We start from the raw sequence: 19,888 nt of genomic DNA on the forward strand, positions 1-19,888 counted from the left end.
CCACTGTCTGTCTGTTTCTCTTCTATATCCTAGAACATCCTCTAACCCTAACCCATGTCTCCCTCTCCACTGTCTGTCTGTTTCTCTTCTATATCCTAGAACATCCTCTAACCCTAACCCATGTCTCCCTCTCCACTGTCTGTCTGTTTCTCTTCTATACCCTAGAACATCCTCTAACCCTAACCCATGTCTCCCTCTCCACTGTCTGTCTGTTTCTCTTCTATATCCTAGAACATCCTCTAACCCTAACCCATGTCTCCCTCTCCACTGTCTGTCTGTTTCTCTTCTATACCCTAGAACATCCTCTAACCCTAACCCATGTCTCCCTCTCCACTGTCTGTCTGTTTCTCTTCTATATCCTAGAACATCCTCTAACCCTAACCCATGTCTCCCTCTCCACTGTCTGTCTGTTTCTCTTCTATATCCTAGAACATCCTCTAACCCTAACCCATGTCTCCCTCTCCACTGTCTGTCTGTTTCTCTTCTATATCCTAGAACATCCTCTAACCCTAACCCATGTCTCCCTCTCCACTGTCTGTCTGTTTCTCTTCTATATCCTAGAACATCCTCTAACCCTAACCCATGTCTCCCTCTCCACTGTCTGTCTGTTTCTCTTCTATATCCTAGAACATCCTCTAACCCTAACCCATGTCTCCCTCTCCACTGTCTGTCTGTTTCTCTTCTATATCCTAGAACATCCTCTAACCCTAACTGTCTGTTTCTCTTCTATATCCTAGAACATCCTCTAACCCTAACCCATGTCTCCCTCTCCACTGTCTGTCTGTTTCTCTTCTATATCCTAGAACATCCTCTAACCCTAACCCATGTCTCCCTCTCCACTGTCTGTCTGTTTCTCTTCTATATCCTAGAACATCCTCTAACCCTAACCCATGTCTCCCTCTCCACTGTCTGTCTGTTTCTCTTCTATATCCTAGAACATCCTCTAACCCTAACCCATGTCTCCCTCTCCACTGTCTGTCTGTTTCTCTTCTATATCCTAGAACATCCTCTAACCCTAACCCATGTCTCCCTCTCCACTGTCTGTCTGTTTCTCTTCTATATCCTAGAACATCCTCTAACCCTAACCCATGTCTCCCTCTCCACTGTCTGTCTGTTTCTCTTCTATATCCTAGAACATCCTCTAACCCTAACCCATGTCTCCCTCTCCACTGTCTGTCTGTTTCTCTTCTATATCCTAGAACATCCTCTAACCCTAACCCATGTCTCCCTCTCCACGGTCTGTCTGTTTCTCTTCTATATCCTAGAACATCCTCTAACCCTAACCCATGTCTCCCTCTCCACTGTCTGTCTGTTTCTCTTCTATATCCTAGAACATCCTCTAACCCTAACCCATGTCTCCCTCTCCACTGTCTGTCTGTTTCTCTTCTATATCCTAGAACATCCTCTAACCCTAACCCATGTCTCCCTCTCCACTGTCTGTCTGTTTCTCTTCTATATCCTAGAACATCCTCTAACCCTAACCCATGTCTCCCTCTCCACTGTCTGTCTGTTTCTCTTCTATACCCTAGAACATCCTCTAACCCTAACCCATGTCTCCCTCTCCACTGTCTGTCTGTTTCTCTTCTATATCCTAGAACATCCTCTAACCCTAACCCATGTCTCCCTCTCCACTGTCTGTCTGTTTCTCTTCTATATCCTAGAACATCCTCTAACCCTAACCCATGTCTCCCTCTCCTCCAGTGCGTACCAGAACATCACAGAGTTTGACGGCCAGGACGGCTGTGGCTCCAACAGTTGGAACATGGTGGACGTGGACCTCCCCCAGGAGAAGAACTCTGACCCGGGGGTGCTACTGTCCCCTCTCAAGCCCTGGACCCAGTACGCCATCTACGTGAAGGCCATCACTCTGGTGGTAGAGGATAGGCACGTCCCGGGAGCCAAGAGTGAAGTGGTCTACATCAGAACCAGCCCCTCAGGTACAGGACAGGGTGGTAGGGGTTAGGCACGTCCCGGGAGCCATCAGAACCAGCCCCTCAGGTACAGGACAGGGTGGTAGGGGTTAGGCACGTCCCGGGAGCCATCAGAACCAGCCCCTCAGGTACAGGACAGGGTGGTAGGGGTTAGGCACGTCCCGGGAGCCATCAGAACCAGCCCCTCAGGTACAGGACAGGGTGGTAGGGGTTAGGCACGTCCCGGGAGCCATCAGAACCAGCCCCTCAGGTACAGTGCGGTAGGGGTTAGGCACGTCCCGGGAGCCAAGAGTGAAGTAGTCTATAATAATATATATAATGTAGTGTATAATGTGGGGGGTCGGGTAGCAGAGCTCTAGGAAGTACTTCCCTGGACAGGAAGCTGGTCTGGCTCAAGGCCCAGTTGTCTGTCTGTCTCCTGTAGAGCCGTCCATGCCACTGGATGTGAGAGCTGTTTTAATGTTTATATCATGTTAATATCATGTTAATATCATGTTAATATCATGTTAATATCATGTTAATATCATGTTAATATCATGTTAATATCATGTTAATATCTGTCTGTCTCCTGTAGAGCCGTCCATGCCCCTGGATGTGAAAGCATACTCCAACTCCTCCACTAACCTGGTGGTGCGCTGGTCTCCCCCCATCTCCCCTAACGGGAACCACACCTACTACCTGGTCCGCTGGCAGCAACAGGCTGAAGACAGGGAACTGTATCAACACAACTACTGCTCTAAAGGTTAGCACCCTAACCCCTACACCCTAACCCCTACACCCTAACCCCTAACCCCTACACCCTAACCCCTATACCCTAACCCCTATACCCTAACCCCTATACCCTAACCCCTACACCCTAACCCCTACACCCTAACCCCTACACCCTAACCCCTACACCCTAACCCCTATACCCTAACCCCTACACCCTAACCCCTACTACCTGGTCCGCTGGCAGCAACAGGCTGAAGACAGGGAACTCTATCAACACAACTACTGCTCTAAAGGTTAGTACCCTAACCCCTATACCCTAACCCCTACACCCTAACCCCTATACCCTAACCCCTATACCCTAACCCCTACACCCTAACCCCTACACCCTAACCCCTACACCCTAACCCCTACACCTATACCCTAACCCTACACCTAACCCTCCCTACACCCTAACCCCTACACCCTAACCCCTACACCCTAACCCCTACACCCTAACCCCTACTACCTGGTCCGCTGGCAGCAACAGGCTGAAGACAGGGAACTGTATCAACACAACTACTGTTCTAAAGGTTAGTACCCTAGCCCCTACACCCTAACCCCTACACCCTAACCCCTACACCCTAACCCCTATACCCTAACCCCTACACCCTAACCCCTACACCCTAACCCCTATACCCTAACCCCTACACCCTAACCCCTACACCCTAACCCCTACACCCTAACCCCTACACCCTAACCCCTATACCCTAACCCCTACACCCTAACCCCTACACCCTAACCCCTACACCCTAACCCCTACACCCTAACCCCCTACACCCTAACCCCTACACCCTAACCCCTACACCCTAACCCCTACACCCTAACCCCTATACCCTAACCCCTACACCCTAACCCCTACACCCTAGCCCCTACACCCTAACCCCTACACCCTAACCCCTATACCCTAACCCCTACACCCTAACCCCTACACCCTAACCCCTACACCCTAACCCCTACTACCTGGTCCGCTGGCAGCAACAGGCTGAAGACAGGGAACTGTATCAACACAACTACTGCTCTAAAGGTTAGTACCCTAACCCCTACACCCTAACCCCTACACCCTAACCCCTACACCCTAACCCCTACACCCTACACCCCAACCCCTACACCCTAACCCCAACCTAACCCCTACACCCTAACCCCTATACCCTAACCCCTATACCCTAACCCCTACACCCCAACCCCCTAACCCTACACCCTAACCCCCTATACCCTAACCCCCTAACCCCTAACCCCTACACCCTAACCCCCTATACCCTACACCCTAACCCCTATACCCTAACCCCTACACCCTAACCCCTATACCCTACACCCTAACCCCTACACCCTAACCCCTACACCCTAACCCCTACACCCTAACCCCTACACCCTAACCCCTACTACCTGGTCCGCTGGCAGCAACAGGCTGAAGACAGGGAACTGTATCAACACAACTACTGCTCTAAAGGTTAGTACCCTAACCCCTATACCCTAACCCCTATACCCTAACCCCTATACCCTAACCCCTACACCCTAACCCCTACACCCTAACCCCTACACCCTAACCCCTACACCCTAACCCCTACACCCTAACCCCTACTACCTGGTCCGCTGGCAGCAACAGGCTGAAGACAGGGAACTGTATCAACACAACTACTGCTCTAAAGGTTAGCACCCTAACCCCTACACCCTAACCCCTACACCCTAACCCCTATACCCTAACCCCTACACCCTAACCCCTACACCCTAACCCCTATACCCTAACCCCTCCTCTCTCTCTCTCTCCTCTCCCTCAGAACTGAAGATCCCGATCCGTATAGCCGCTACAGGGGTGAGTGACATGGAGGAGGACCTGAAGCCTACTAAACCAGACGTTGGTGGGGGGGACAAGGGGCCCTGCTGCCCCTGCCCTAAATCACTAGGAGACCTGGAGGCAGAGGCAGCTGACGCTTCATACAGAAAAGTCTTTGAGAACTTCTTACACAACTCCATCTTTACCCCCAGGCAAGCACACGCACAGGCAGTAACACACACGGGTAGCGTTCAGTAGGGCACAACGTAACAAAACGTTCTGAAATGGAAAACAAATATGTGCAGTCTTGTTGGACAAGTTTCAATTTATACTGAACAAAAATATAAACGCGACATGTAAAGTGTTGGTCCAATGTTTCATGAGCTGAAATAAAAGATCCCAGAAATTTTCCATACGCACAAAAATGTGTTTCCATCCCTGTTAGTGAGCATTTCTCCTTTGCCAAGATAATCCATCCACCTGACAGGTGTGGCATATCAAGAGGTAGATTCTGACTGACTGGATCAATGTACTAGAGGGGGTAGATTCTGACTGACTGGATCAATGTACTAGAGGGGGTAGATTCTGACTGACTGGATCAATGTACTAGAGGGGGTAGATTCTGACTGACTGGATCAATGTACTAGAGGGGGTAGATTCTGACTGACTGGATCAATGTACTAGAGGGGGGTAGATTCTGACTGACTGGATCAATGTACTAGAGGGGGGTAGATTCTGACTGACTGGATCAATGTACTAGAGGGGGTAGATTCTGACTGACTGGATCAATGTACTAGAGGGGGTAGATTCTGACTGACTGGATCAATGTACTAGAGGGGGGTAGATTCTGACTGACTGGATCAATGTACTAGAGGGGGTAGATTCTGACTGACTGGATCAATGTACTAGAGGGGTAGATTCTGACTGACTGGATCAATGTACTAGAGGGAGGTAGATTCTGACTGACTGGATCAATGTACTAGAGGGGGTAGATTCTGACTGACTGGATCAATGTACTAGAGGGGGTAGATTCTGACTGACTGGATCAATGTACTAGAGGGGGGTAGATTCTGACTGACTGGATCAATGTACTAGAGGGGGTAGATTCTGACTGACTGGATCAATGTACTAGAGGGGGTAGATTCTGACTGACTGGATCAATGTACTAGAGGGGGTAGATTCTGACTGACTGGATCAATGTACTAGAGGGGGTAGATTCTGACTGACTGGATCAATGTACTAGAGGGAGGTAGATTCTGACTGACTGGATCAATGTACTAGAGGGAGGTAGATTCTGACTGACTGGATCAATGTACTAGAGGGGGTAGATTCTGACTGACTGGATCAATGTACTAGAGGGGGTAGATTCTGACTGAACAATCCTCTCCACTGCTTTAAATCAAAGCCATGTTTACCATTGAAAGGATTCCACCACAGGTTATTTGTTGACCAGTGTATTGTCAGAGTGTTTGGATGACTGTGGTTATGTCACTCCGACATCCCTCTGCTCTCTCTCCCTCTCCTCCAGACCTCCAGACCGGCGCCGTCGGGATCTATTTGGCGTGGCTAACCGTACGACCACCTACCCTAACGCCACGTCACCTGACCCTTGGACCAACGCTACAGAGGCAGAGTTAGCGGACAGGGAGTATGACTTTGTAGAGTGGGCAGTCAGCGAGCGGGAGCTGCAGATATCTGGTCTGCAGCCGTTCACGGTTTACCGGATCGACATCCACGCCTGTAACAGACAGGTGCAACGCTGCAGCGCGGCAGAGTTTGTCTTCTCCAGGACCAAACCTGCAGGTTCGTACTGCTCCCTCTTCTCTCCTTCGTTAAACAGTAGAGCTGTTTGGATGAAACTAAACATTCTCATAGTATGAGTTAAGTTACTCAGCACTGCAGGGTTTATCTTGATGCCTGACACTTATCTCATTTACTGGAGGTGAATTCATGTGCGTTCTCATGTAATATTGTCGTCATTAGTAGTCAGAGAGAGCGAGAGAGAGAATATTATTGCATACAGTTGATAAGACCAAGTACTTCTGGGGCTGCCCCACAGCGAAGATGAGGGAGGACCATTTTGATTTCTATTACAGCATATTGGATGACTGTCATTCATATTCCATTCACCCAGCTCAATCTAATGTCGATAGGTTTAGGCTACTACATGATACTCGATTTTTCCCTGTACCCATCAAGAGGTTGCTACAAACTAGCCTATGAATGAGAGTTTACAACGTACAGTGGGGAAAAAAAGTATTTAGTCAGCCACCAATTGTGCAAGTTCTCCCACTTAAAAAGATGAGAGAGGCCTGTAATTTTCATCATAGGTACACGTCAACTATGACAGACAAAATGAGGGGAAAAAAATCAAGAAAATATAATTTTTAATGAATTTATTTGCAAATTATGGTGGAAAATAAGTATTTGGTCAATAACAAAAGTTTCTCAATACTTTGTTATATACCCTTTGTTGGCAATGACACAGGTCTAACTTTTTCTGTAAGTCTTCACAAGGTTTTCACACACTGTTGCTGGTATTTTGGCCCATTATTCCATGGGCCAGATCTCCTCTAGAGCAGTGATGTTTTGGGGCTGTCGCTGGGCAACACGGACTTTCAACTCCCTCCAAAGATTTTCTATGGGGTTGAGATCTGGAGACTGGCTAGGCCACTCCAGGACCTTGAAATGCTTCTTACGAAGCCACTCCTTCGTTGCCCGGGCGCTGTGTTTGGGATCATTGTCATGCTGAAAGACCCAGCCACGTTTCATCTTCAATGCCCTTGCTGATGGAAGGAGGTTTTCACTCAAAATCTCATGATACATGGGCCCATTCATTCTTTCCTTTACACGGATCAGTCGTCCTGGTCCCTTTGCAGAAAAACAGCCCCAAAGCATGATGTTTCCACCCCCATGCTTCACAGTAGGTATGGCGTTCTTTGGATGCAACTCAGCATTCTTTGTCCTCCAAACACAACGAGTTGAGTTTTTACCAAAAAGTTCTATTTTGGTTTCATTTGATCATATGACATTATCCCAATCCTCTTCTGGATCATCCAAATGCACTCTAGCAAACTTCAGACGGGCATGGACATGTACTGGCTTAAGCAGGGGGACACGTCTGGCACTGCAGGATTTGAGTCCCTGGCGGCGTAGTGTGTTACTGATGGTATGCTTTGTTACTTTGGTCCCAGCTCTCTGCAGGTCCACACTACGTCCCCCCGTGTGGTTCTGGGATTTTTGCTCACCGTTCTTGTGATCATTTTGACCCCACGGGGTGAGATCTTGCGTGTTTATCCCCATTTTGTTCCATTTGCTTCCATTTAAGAAATGTTTTTCAACAGAATCGGCTGAGTTTTTTACACCCCTAATCACACGCAAACACAGTTCACTTTCATAGCAGCCACATACAAACAGCATGATCCCGTTGCTCGTTGTAGAGTTCCTTCTGGCATCTACGCACTCTCCTCCTCTCAACTTTCCCTTCGCTTGCAGACTTCAGTGCACCACATCAGCTGTCTGTGACCAGGCGAAAAAACCTTTGCAAGCCAAACCTTCATATCATAACGGCTACACACGGCCTGCGTAGTTGTCACCATATTAGCTAACGTCATAGCTAGTCGACATAGCTACTAGAACTAATGTGTTAGTAAAACTGCTAGGCCCTGTAGATCTAGCTTGCTTCATAGTATACCCCTCTGGTCTTGTCCATATGAAACATGATGTGTTATGTCTCGTACCTACAGAGAAGGTGGATGATATCCCAGGCCCAGTGATCTGGACAGGAGAGGACCATTCTGTGTTCCTCCACTGGCCTGAACCCTCGTCCCCCAACGCGCTCATCCTCATGTATGAGATCAAGTTCAGACTGGGCACTGAGGTAAGACACACCGCACAACTCCTTCTCTCCACTCTTCCCTTTGTGGTGAAGATGATGATTGATCATTTCTCCAACTCATAGTTGACATTGTATGGGGTAACCCAGTAATGTTGGGGTGACCCAGTAATGTTGGGGTGACCCAGTAATGTTGGGGTGACCCAGTAATGTTGGGGTGACCCAGTAATGTTAACTAACTAGCTAGCTACCTGCAGTCTAACAGTGTGTTTCTCTGTGTCTGTCCAGTCAGAGAAGCAGTAGTCTAACAGTGTGTTTCTCTGTGTCCAGCCAGAGAAGCAGTAGTCTAACAGTGTGTTTCTCTGTGTCCAGCCAGAGAAGCAGTAGTCTAACAGTGTGTTTCTCTGTGTCCAGCCAGAGAAGCAGTAGTCTAACAGTGTGTTTCTCTGTGTCCAGTCAGAGAAGCAGTAGTCTAACAGTGTGTTTCTCTGTGTCTGTCCAGCCAGAGAAGCAGTAGTCTAACAGTGTGTTTCTCTGTGTCTGTCCAGCCAGAGAAGCAGTAGTCTAACAGTGTGTTTCTCTGTGTCCAGCCAGAGAAGCAGTAGTCTAACAGTGTGTTTCTCTGTGTCCAGCCAGAGAAGCAGTAGTCTAACAGTGTGTTTCTCTGTGTCCAGCCAGAGAAGCAGTAGTCTAACAGTGTGTTTCTCTGTGTCTGTCCAGCCAGAGAAGCAGTAGTCTAACAGCGTGTTTCTCTGTGTCCAGCCAGAGAAGCAGTAGTCTAACAGTGTGTTTCTCTGTGTCCAGCCAGAGAAGCAGTAGTCTAACAGTGTGTTTCTCTGTGTCCAGCCAGAGAAGCAGTAGTCTAACAGTGTGTTTCTCTGTGTCCAGCCAGAGAAGCAGTAGTCTAACAGTGTGTTTCTCTGTGTCTGTCCAGCCAGAGAAGCAGTAGTCTAACAGTGTGTTTCTCTGTGTCTGTCCAGCCAGAGAAGCAGTAGTCTAACAGTGTGTTTCTCTGTGTCCAGCCAGAGAAGCAGTAGTCTAACAGTGTGTTTCTCTGTGTCCAGTCAGAGAAGCAGTAGTCTAACAGTGTGTTTCTCTGTGTCTGTCCAGCCAGAGAAGCAGTAGTCTAACAGCGTGTTTCTCTGTGTCTGTCCAGCCAGAGAAGCAGTAGTCTAACAGTGTGTTTCTCTGTGTCCAGCCAGAGAAGCAGTAGTCTAACAGTGTGTTTCTCTGTGTCCAGCCAGAGAAGCAGTAGTCTAACAGTGTGTTTCTCTGTGTCCAGCCAGAGAAGCAGTAGTCTAACAGTGTGTTTCTCTGTGTCTGTCCAGCCAGAGAAGCAGTAGTCTAACAGTGTGTTTCTCTGTGTCTGTCCAGCCAGAGAAGCAGTAGTCTAACAGTGTGTTTCTCTGTGTCCAGTCAGAGAAGCAGTAGTCTAACAGTGTGTTTCTCTGTGTCTGTCCAGCCAGAGAAGCAGTAGTCTAACAGTGTGTTTCTCTGTGTCCAGCCAGAGAAGCAGTAGTCTAACAGTGTGTTTCTCTGTGTCCAGCCAGAGAAGCAGTAGTCTAACAGTGTGTTTCTCTGTGTCCAGCCAGAGAAGCAGTAGTCTAACAGTGTGTTTCTCTGTGTCTGTCCAGCCAGAGAAGCAGTAGTCTAACAGTGTGTTTCTCTGTGTCCAGCCAGAGAAGCAGTAGTCTAACAGTGTGTTTTTCTGTGTCCAGCCAGAGAAGCAGTAGTCTAACAGTGTGTTTCTCTGTGTCCAGCCAGAGAAGCAGTAGTCTAACAGTGTGTTTCTCTGTGTCCAGCCAGAGAAGCAGTAGTCTAACAGTGTGTTTCTCTGTGTCTGTCCAGCCAGAGAAGCAGTAGTCTAACAGTGTGTTTCTCTGTGTCTGTCCAGCCAGAGAAGCAGTAGTCTAACAGTGTGTTTCTCTGTGTCCAGCCAGAGAAGCAGTAGTCTAACAGTGTGTTTCTCTGTGTCCAGTCAGAGAAGCAGTAGTCTAACAGTGTGTTTCTCTGTGTCTGTCCAGCCAGAGAAGCAGTAGTCTAACAGTGTGTTTCTCTGTGTCCAGCCAGAGAAGCAGTAGTCTAACAGTGTGTTTCTCTGTGTCTGTCCAGCCAGAGAAGCAGTAGTCTAACAGTGTGTTTCTCTGTGTCCAGTCAGAGAAGCAGTAGTCTAACAGTGTGTTTCTCTGTGTCTGTCCAGCCAGAGAAGCAGTAGTCTAACAGTGTGTTTCTCTGTGTCTGTCCAGCCAGAGAAGCAGTAGTCTAACAGTGTGTTTCTCTGTGTCCAGTCAGAGAAGCAGTAGTCTAACAGTGTGTTTCTCTGTGTCCAGCCAGAGAAGCAGTAGTGTAACAGTGTGTTTCTCTGTGTCTGTCCAGCCAGAGAAGCAGTAGTCTAACAGTGTGTTTCTCTGTGTCCAGTCAGAGAAGCAGTAGTCTAACAGTGTGTTTCTCTGTGTCCAGCCAGAGAAGCAGTAGTCTAACAGTGTGTTTCTCTGTGTCCAGCCAGAGAAGCAGTAGTCTAACAGTGTGTTTCTCTGTGTCCAGCCAGAGAAGCAGTAGTCTAACACTGTGTTTCTCTGTGTCTGTCCAGCCAGAGAAGCAGTAGTCTAACAGTGTGTTTCTCTGTGTCCAGCCAGAGAAGCAGTAGTCTAACAGTGTGTTTCTCTGTGTCTGTCCAGCCAGAGAAGCAGTAGTCTAACAGTGTGTTTCTCTGTGTCCAGCCAGAGAAGCAGTAGTCTAACAGTGTGTTTCTCTGTGTCCAGTCAGAGAAGCAGTAGTCTAACAGTGTGTTTCTCTGTGTCTGTCCAGCCAGAGAAGCAGTAGTCTAACAGTGTGTTTCTCTGTGTCTGTCCAGCCAGAGAAGCAGTAGTCTAACAGTGTGTTTCTCTGTGTCTGTCCAGCCAGAGAAGCAGTAGTCTAACAGTGTGTTTCTCTGTGTCCAGCCAGAGAAGCAGTAGTCTAACAGTGTGTTTCTCTGTGTCCAGCCAGAGAAGCAGTAGTCTAACAGTGTGTTTCTCTGTGTCTGTCCAGCCAGAGAAGCAGTAGTCTAACAGTGTGTTTCTCTGTGTCCAGCCAGAGAAGCAGTAGTCTAACAGTGTGTTTCTCTGTGTCTGTCCAGCCAGAGAAGCAGTAGTCTAACAGTGTGTTTCTCTGTGTCCAGCCAGAGAAGCAGTAGTCTAACAGTGTGTTTCTCTGTGTCCAGCCAGAGAAGCAGTAGTCTAACAGTGTGTTTCTCTGTGTCCAGCCAGAGAAGCAGTAGTCTAACAGTGTGTTTCTCTGTGTCCAGCCAGAGAAGCAGTAGTCTAACAGTGTGTTTCTCTGTGTCCAGCCAGAGAAGCAGTAGTCTAACAGTGTGTTTCTCTGTGTCCAGTCAGAGAAGCAGTAGTCTAACAGTGTGTTTCTCTGTGTCTGTCCAGCCAGAGAAGCAGTAGTCTAACAGTGTGTTTCTCTGTGTCTGTCCAGCCAGAGAAGCAGTAGTCTAACAGTGTGTTTCTCTGTGTCCAGCCAGAGAAGCAGTAGTCTAACAGTGTGTTTCTCTGTGTCCAGCCAGAGAAGCAGTAGTCTAACAGTGTGTTTCTCTGTGTCCAGCCAGAGAAGCAGTAGTCTAACAGTGTGTTTCTCTGTGTCTGTCCAGCCAGAGAAGCAGTAGTCTAACAGCGTGTTTCTCTGTGTCCAGCCAGAGAAGCAGTAGTCTAACAGTGTGTTTCTCTGTGTCCAGCCAGAGAAGCAGTAGTCTAACAGTGTGTTTCTCTGTGTCCAGCCAGAGAAGCAGTAGTCTAACAGTGTGTTTCTCTGTGTCCAGCCAGAGAAGCAGTAGTCTAACAGTGTGTTTCTCTGTGTCTGTCCAGCCAGAGAAGCAGTAGTCTAACAGTGTGTTTCTCTGTGTCTGTCCAGCCAGAGAAGCAGTAGTCTAACAGTGTGTTTCTCTGTGTCCAGCCAGAGAAGCAGTAGTCTAACAGTGTGTTTCTCTGTGTCCAGTCAGAGAAGCAGTAGTCTAACAGTGTGTTTCTCTGTGTCTGTCCAGCCAGAGAAGCAGTAGTCTAACAGCGTGTTTCTCTGTGTCTGTCCAGCCAGAGAAGCAGTAGTCTAACAGTGTGTTTCTCTGTGTCCAGCCAGAGAAGCAGTAGTCTAACAGTGTGTTTCTCTGTGTCCAGCCAGAGAAGCAGTAGTCTAACAGTGTGTTTCTCTGTGTCCAGCCAGAGAAGCAGTAGTCTAACAGTGTGTTTCTCTGTGTCTGTCCAGCCAGAGAAGCAGTAGTCTAACAGTGTGTTTCTCTGTGTCTGTCCAGCCAGAGAAGCAGTAGTCTAACAGTGTGTTTCTCTGTGTCCAGTCAGAGAAGCAGTAGTCTAACAGTGTGTTTCTCTGTGTCTGTCCAGCCAGAGAAGCAGTAGTCTAACAGTGTGTTTCTCTGTGTCCAGCCAGAGAAGCAGTAGTCTAACAGTGTGTTTCTCTGTGTCCAGCCAGAGAAGCAGTAGTCTAACAGTGTGTTTCTCTGTGTCCAGCCAGAGAAGCAGTAGTCTAACAGTGTGTTTCTCTGTGTCTGTCCAGCCAGAGAAGCAGTAGTCTAACAGTGTGTTTCTCTGTGTCCAGCCAGAGAAGCAGTAGTCTAACAGTGTGTTTCTCTGTGTCCAGCCAGAGAAGCAGTAGTCTAACAGTGTGTTTCTCTGTGTCCAGCCAGAGAAGCAGTAGTCTAACAGTGTGTTTCTCTGTGTCCAGCCAGAGAAGCAGTAGTCTAACAGTGTGTTTCTCTGTGTCTGTCCAGCCAGAGAAGCAGTAGTCTAACAGTGTGTTTCTCTGTGTCTGTCCAGCCAGAGAAGCAGTAGTCTAACAGTGTGTTTCTCTGTGTCCAGCCAGAGAAGCAGTAGTCTAACAGTGTGTTTCTCTGTGTCCAGTCAGAGAAGCAGTAGTCTAACAGTGTGTTTCTCTGTGTCCAGCCAGAGAAGCAGTAGTCTAACAGTGTGTTTCTCTGTGTCTGTCCAGCCAGAGAAGCAGTAGTCTAACAGTGTGTTTCTCTGTGTCCAGTCAGAGAAGCAGTAGTCTAACAGTGTGTTTCTCTGTGTCTGTCCAGCCAGAGAAGCAGTAGTCTAACAGTGTGTTTCTCTGTGTCTGTCCAGCCAGAGAAGCAGTAGTCTAACAGTGTGTTTCTCTGTGTCCAGTCAGAGAAGCAGTAGTCTAACAGTGTGTTTCTCTGTGTCCAGCCAGAGAAGCAGTAGTGTAACAGTGTGTTTCTCTGTGTCTGTCCAGCCAGAGAAGCAGTAGTCTAACAGTGTGTTTCTCTGTGTCCAGTCAGAGAAGCAGTAGTCTAACAGTGTGTTTCTCTGTGTCCAGCCAGAGAAGCAGTAGTCTAACAGTGTGTTTCTCTGTGTCCAGCCAGAGAAGCAGTAGTCTAACAGTGTGTTTCTCTGTGTCCAGCCAGAGAAGCAGTAGTCTAACAGTGTGTTTCTCTGTGTCTGTCCAGCCAGAGAAGCAGTAGTCTAACAGTGTGTTTCTCTGTGTCCAGCCAGAGAAGCAGTAGTCTAACAGTGTGTTTCTCTGTGTCTGTCCAGCCAGAGAAGCAGTAGTCTAACAGTGTGTTTCTCTGTGTCCAGCCAGAGAAGCAGTAGTCTAACAGTGTGTTTCTCTGTGTCCAGTCAGAGAAGCAGTAGTCTAACAGTGTGTTTCTCTGTGTCTGTCCAGCCAGAGAAGCAGTAGTCTAACAGTGTGTTTCTCTGTGTCTGTCCAGCCAGAGAAGCAGTAGTCTAACAGTGTGTTTCTCTGTGTCTGTCCAGCCAGAGAAGCAGTAGTCTAACAGTGTGTTTCTCTGTGTCCAGCCAGAGAAGCAGTAGTCTAACAGTGTGTTTCTCTGTGTCCAGCCAGAGAAGCAGTAGTCTAACAGTGTGTTTCTCTGTGTCTGTCCAGCCAGAGAAGCAGTAGTCTAACAGTGTGTTTCTCTGTGTCCAGCCAGAGAAGCAGTAGTCTAACAGTGTGTTTCTCTGTGTCTGTCCAGCCAGAGAAGCAGTAGTCTAACAGTGTGTTTCTCTGTGTCCAGCCAGAGAAGCAGTAGTCTAACAGTGTGTTTCTCTGTGTCCAGCCAGAGAAGCAGTAGTCTAACAGTGTGTTTCTCTGTGTCCAGCCAGAGAAGCAGTAGTCTAACAGTGTGTTTCTCTGTGTCTGTCCAGCCAGAGAAGCAGTAGTCTAACAGTGTGTTTCTCTGTGTCTGTCCAGCCAGAGAAGCAGTAGTCTAACAGTGTGTTTCTCTGTGTCTGTCCAGCCAGAGAAGCAGTAGTCTAACAGTGTGTTTCTCTGTGTCCAGCCAGAGAAGCAGTAGTCTAACAGTGTGTTTCTCTGTGTCTGTCCAGCCAGAGAAGCAGTAGTCTAACAGTGTGTTTCTCTGTGTCTGTCCAGCCAGAGAAGCAGTAGTCTAACAGTGTGTTTCTCTGTGTCCAGCCAGAGAAGCAGTAGTCTAACAGTGTGTTTCTCTGTGTCCAGCCAGAGAAGCAGTAGTCTAACAGTGTGTTTCTCTGTGTCTGTCCAGCCAGAGAAGCAGTAGTCTAACAGTGTGTTTCTCTGTGTCCAGCCAGAGAAGCAGTAGTCTAACAGTGTGTTTCTCTGTGTCCAGCCAGAGAAGCAGTAGTCTAACAGTGTGTTTCTCTGTGTCCAGCCAGAGAAGCAGTAGTCTAACAGTGTGTTTCTCTGTGTCTGTCCAGTCAGAGAAGCAGTAGTCTAACAGTGTGTTTCTCTGTGTCTGTCCAGCCAGAGAAGCATTAGTCTAACAGCGTGTTTCTCTGTGTCCAGCCAGAGAAGCAGTAGTCTAACAGTGTGTTTCTCTGTGTCCAGCCAGAGAAGCAGTAGTCTAACAGTGTGTTTCTCTGTGTCTGTCCAGTCAGAGAAGCAGTAGTCTAACAGTGTGTTTCTCTGTGTCTGTCCAGCCAGAGAAGCAGTAGTCTAACAGTGTGTTTCTCTGTGTCCAGCCAGAGAAGCAGTAGTCTAACAGTGTGTTTCTCTGTGTCCAGCCAGAGAAGCAGTAGTCTAACAGTGTGTTTCTCTGTGTCCAGCCAGAGAAGCAGTAGTCTAACAGTGTGTTTCTCTGTGTCCAGCCAGAGAAGCAGTAGTCTAACAGTGTGTTTCTCTGTGTCTGTCCAGCCAGATAAGCAGTAGTCTAACAGTGTGTTTCTCTGTGTCCAGCCAGAGAAGCAGTAGTCTAACAGTGTGTTTCTCTGTGTCCAGCCAGAGAAGCAGTAGTCTAACAGTGTGTTTCTCTGTGTCCAGCCAGAGAAGCAGTAGTCTAACAGTGTGTTTCTCTGTGTCCAGTCAGAGAAGCAGTAGTCTAACAGTGTTTCTCTGTGTCTGTCCAGCCAGAGAAGCAGTAGTCTAACAGTGTGTTTCTCTGTGTCCAGCCAGAGAAGCAGTAGTCTAACAGTGTGTTTCTCTGTGTCTGTCCAGCCAGAGAAGCAGTAGTCTAACAGTGTGTTTCTCTGTGTCTGTCCAGCCAGAGAAGCAGTAGTCTAACAGTGTGTTTCTCTGTGTCCAGCCAGAGAAGCAGTAGTCTAACAGTGTGTTTCTCTGTGTCTGTCCAGCCAGAGAAGCAGTAGTCTAACAGTGTGTTTCTCTGTGTCCAGCCAGAGAAGCAGTAGTCTAACAGTGTGTTTCTCTGTGTCTGTCCAGCCAGAGAAGCAGTAGTCTAACAGTGTGTTTCTCTGTGTCCAGCCAGAGAAGCAGTAGTCTAACAGTGTGTTTCTCTGTGTCTGTCCAGCCAGAGAAGCAGTAGTCTAACAGTGTGTTTCTCTGTGTCCAGCCAGAGAAGCAGTAGTCTAACAGTGTGTTTCTCTGTGTCCAGCCAGAGAAGCAGTAGTCTAACAGTGTGTTTCTCTGTGTCTGTCCAGCCAGAGAAGCAGTAGTCTAACAGTGTGTTTCTCTGTGTCCAGCCAGAGAAGCAGTAGTCTAACAGTGTGTTTCTCTGTGTCCAGTCAGAGAAGCAGTAGTCTAACAGTGTGTTTCTCTGTGTCTGTCCAGCCAGAGAAGCAGTAGTCTAACAGTGTGTTTCTCTGTGTCTGTCCAGCCAGAGAAGCAGTAGTCTAACAGTGTGTTTCTCTGTGTCCAGCCAGAGAAGCAGTAGTCTAACAGTGTGTTTCTCTGTGTCTGTCCAGCCAGAGAAGCAGTAGTCTAACAGTGTGTTTCTCTGTGTCTGTCCAGCCAGAGAAGCAGTAGTCTAACGGTGTGTTTCTCTGTGTCTGTCCAGCCAGAGAAGCAGTAGTCTAACAGTGTGTTTCTCTGTGTCTGTCCAGCCAGAGAAGCAGTAGTCTAACAGTGTGTTTCTCTGTGTCCAGCCAGAGAAGCAGTAGTCTAACAGTGTGTTTCTCTGTGTCCAGCCAGAGAAGCAGTAGTCTAACAGTGTGTTTCTCTGTGTCCAGCCAGAGAAGCAGTAGTCTAACAGTGTGTTTCTCTGTGTCCAGCCAGAGAAGCAGTAGTCTAACAGTGTGTTTCTCTGTGTCTGTCCAGCCAGAGAAGCAGTAGTCTAACAGTGTGTTTCTCTGTGTCCAGCCAGAGAAGCAGTAGTCTAACAGTGTGTTTCTCTGTGTCTGTCCAGCCAGAGAAGCAGTAGTCTAACAGTGTGTTTCTCTGTGTCCAGTCAGAGAAGCAGTAGTCTAACAGTGTGTTTCTCTGTGTCCAGTCAGAGAAGCAGTAGTCTAACAGTGTGTTTCTCTGTGTCCAGCCAGAGAAGCAGTAGTCTAACAGTGTGTTTCTCTGTGTCCAGCCAGAGAAGCAGTAGTCTAACAGTGTGTTTCTCTGTGTCCAGTCAGAGAAGCAGTAGTCTAACAGTGTGTTTCTCTGTGTCCAGCCAGAGAAGCAGTAGTGTAACAGTGTGTTTCTCTGTGTCTGTCCAGCCAGAGAAGCAGTAGTCTAACAGTGTGTTTCTCTGTGTCCAGCCAGAGAAGCAGTAGTCTAACAGTGTGTTTCTCTGTATCCAGTCAGAGAAGCAGTAGTCTAACAGTGTGTTTCTCTGTGTCCAGCCAGAGAAGCAGTAGTCTAACAGTGTGTTTCTCTGTGTCCAGCCAGAGAAGCAGTAGTCTAACAGTGTGTTTCTCTGTGTCTGTCCAGCCAGAGAAGCAGTAGTCTAACAGTGTGTTTCTCTGTGTCCAGCCAGAGAAGCAGTAGTCTAACAGTGTGTTTCTCTGTGTCTGTCCAGCCAGAGAAGCAGTAGTCTAACAGTGTGTTTCTCTGTGTCTGTCCAGCCAGAGAAGCAGTAGTCTAACAGTGTGTTTCTCTGTGTCTGTCCAGCCAGAGAAGCAGTAGTCTAACAGTGTGTTTCTCTGTGTCCAGCCAGAGAAGCAGTAGTCTAACAGTGTGTTTCTCTGTGTCCAGCCAGAGAAGCAGTAGTCTAACAGTGTGTTTCTCTGTGTCTGTCCAGCCAGAGAAGCAGTAGTCTAACAGTGTGTTTCTCTGTGTCCAGCCAGAGAAGCAGTAGTCTAACAGTGTGTTTCTCTGTGTCCAGCCAGAGAAGCAGTAGTCTAACAGTGTGTTTCTCTGTGTCCAGTCAGAGAAGCAGTAGTCTAACAGTGTGTTTCTCTGTGTCTGTCCAGCCAGAGAAGCAGTAGTCTAACAGTGTGTTTCTCTGTGTCTGTCCAGCCAGAGAAGCAGTAGTCTAACAGTGTGTTTCTCTGTGTCCAGCCAGAGAAGCAGTAGTCTAACAGTGTGTTTCTCTGTGTCCAGCCAGAGAAGCAGTAGTCTAACAGTGTGTTTCTCTGTGTCCAGCCAGAGAAGCAGTAGTCTAACAGTGTGTTTCTCTGTGTCCAGCCAGAGAAGCAGTAGTCTAACAGTGTGTTTCTCTGTGTCTGTCCAGCCAGAGAAGCAGTAGTCTAACAGTGTGTTTCTCTGTGTCTGTCCAGCCAGAGAAGCAGTAGTCTAACAGTGTGTTTCTCTGTGTCTGTCCAGCCAGAGAAGCAGTAGTCTAACAGTGTGTTTCTCTGTGTCCAGCCAGAGAAGCAGTAGTCTAACAGTGTGTTTCTCTGTGTCTGTCCAGCCAGAGAAGCAGTAGTCTAACAGTGTGTTTCTCTGTGTCTGTCCAGCCAGAGAAGCAGTAGTCTAACAGTGTGTTTCTCTGTGTCCAGCCAGAGAAGCAGTAGTCTAACAGTGTGTTTCTCTGTGTCCAGCCAGAGAAGCAGTAGTCTAACAGTGTGTTTCTCTGTGTCTGTCCAGCCAGAGAAGCAGTAGTCTAACAGTGTGTTTCTCTGTGTCCAGCCAGAGAAGCAGTAGTCTAACAGTGTGTTTCTCTGTGTCCAGCCAGAGAAGCAGTAGTCTAACAGTGTGTTTCTCTGTGTCTGTCCAGCCAGAGAAGCAGTAGTCTAACAGTGTGTTTCTCTGTGTCTGTCCAGCCAGAGAAGCAGTAGTCTAACAGTGTGTTTCTCTGTGTCCAGTCAGAGAAGCAGTAGTCTAACAGTGTGTTTCTCTGTGTCTGTCCAGCCAGAGAAGCAGTAGTCTAACAGTGTGTTTCTCTGTGTCCAGCCAGAGAAGCAGTAGTCTAACAGTGTGTTTCTCTGTGTCCAGCCAGAGAAGCAGTAGTCTAACAGTGTGTTTCTCTGTGTCCAGCCAGAGAAGCAGTAGTCTAACAGTGTGTTTCTCTGTGTCTGTCCAGCCAGAGAAGCAGTAGTCTAACAGTGTGTTTCTCTGTGTCCAGCCAGAGAAGCAGTAGTCTAACAGTGTGTTTCTCTGTGTCCAGCCAGAGAAGCAGTAGTCTAACAGTGTGTTTCTCTGTGTCCAGCCAGAGAAGCAGTAGTCTAACAGTGTGTTTCTCTGTGTCCAGCCAGAGAAGCAGTAGTCTAACAGTGTGTTTCTCTGTGTCTGTCCAGCCAGAGAAGCAGTAGTCTAACAGTGTGTTTCTCTGTGTCTGTCCAGCCAGAGAAGCAGTAGTCTAACAGTGTGTTTCTCTGTGTCCAGCCAGAGAAGCAGTAGTCTAACAGTGTGTTTCTCTGTGTCCAGTCAGAGAAGCAGTAGTCTAACAGTGTGTTTCTCTGTGTCCAGCCAGAGAAGCAGTAGTCTAACAGTGTGTTTCTCTGTGTCTGTCCAGCCAGAGAAGCAGTAGTCTAACAGTGTGTTTCTCTGTGTCCAGTCAGAGAAGCAGTAGTCTAACAGTGTGTTTCTCTGTGTCTGTCCAGCCAGAGAAGCAGTAGTCTAACAGTGTGTTTCTCTGTGTCTGTCCAGCCAGAGAAGCAGTAGTCTAACAGTGTGTTTCTCTGTGTCCAGTCAGAGAAGCAGTAGTCTAACAGTGTGTTTCTCTGTGTCCAGCCAGAGAAGCAGTAGTGTAACAGTGTGTTTCTCTGTGTCTGTCCAGCCAGAGAAGCAGTAGTCTAACAGTGTGTTTCTCTGTGTCCAGTCAGAGAAGCAGTAGTCTAACAGTGTGTTTCTCTGTGTCCAGCCAGAGAAGCAGTAGTCTAACAGTGTGTTTCTCTGTGTCCAGCCAGAGAAGCAGTAGTCTAACAGTGTGTTTCTCTGTGTCCAGCCAGAGAAGCAGTAGTCTAACAGTGTGTTTCTCTGTGTCCAGCCAGAGAAGCAGTAGTCTAACAGTGTGTTTCTCTGTGTCTGTCCAGCCAGAGAAGCAGTAGTCTAACAGTGTGTTTCTCTGTG

General features: G+C 47.9%; 1 protein-coding gene across 1 annotated transcript in view; it reads left to right on the forward strand.

The window, feature by feature from the left end:
* The window catches only part of LOC121555650 (insulin-like growth factor 1 receptor), a 203,923-nt gene that overhangs the window by 118,721 nt on the left and 65,314 nt on the right, over nucleotides 1-19,888 (forward strand). The window contains exons 9-13 of the mRNA XM_041869475.2: nucleotides 1,702-1,937; nucleotides 2,506-2,673; nucleotides 4,457-4,664; nucleotides 5,981-6,255; nucleotides 8,199-8,332. Of these exons, the coding sequence (XP_041725409.1) occupies nucleotides 1,702-1,937; nucleotides 2,506-2,673; nucleotides 4,457-4,664; nucleotides 5,981-6,255; nucleotides 8,199-8,332 (1,021 nt within the window). The remainder of the gene's footprint in view (nucleotides 1-1,701; nucleotides 1,938-2,505; nucleotides 2,674-4,456; nucleotides 4,665-5,980; nucleotides 6,256-8,198; nucleotides 8,333-19,888) is intronic.

The sequence above is a fragment of the Coregonus clupeaformis genome, unplaced genomic scaffold (assembly GCF_020615455.1).
Source record: "Coregonus clupeaformis isolate EN_2021a unplaced genomic scaffold, ASM2061545v1 scaf0050, whole genome shotgun sequence".
Lineage (NCBI taxonomy): Eukaryota > Metazoa > Chordata > Actinopteri > Salmoniformes > Salmonidae > Coregonus > Coregonus clupeaformis.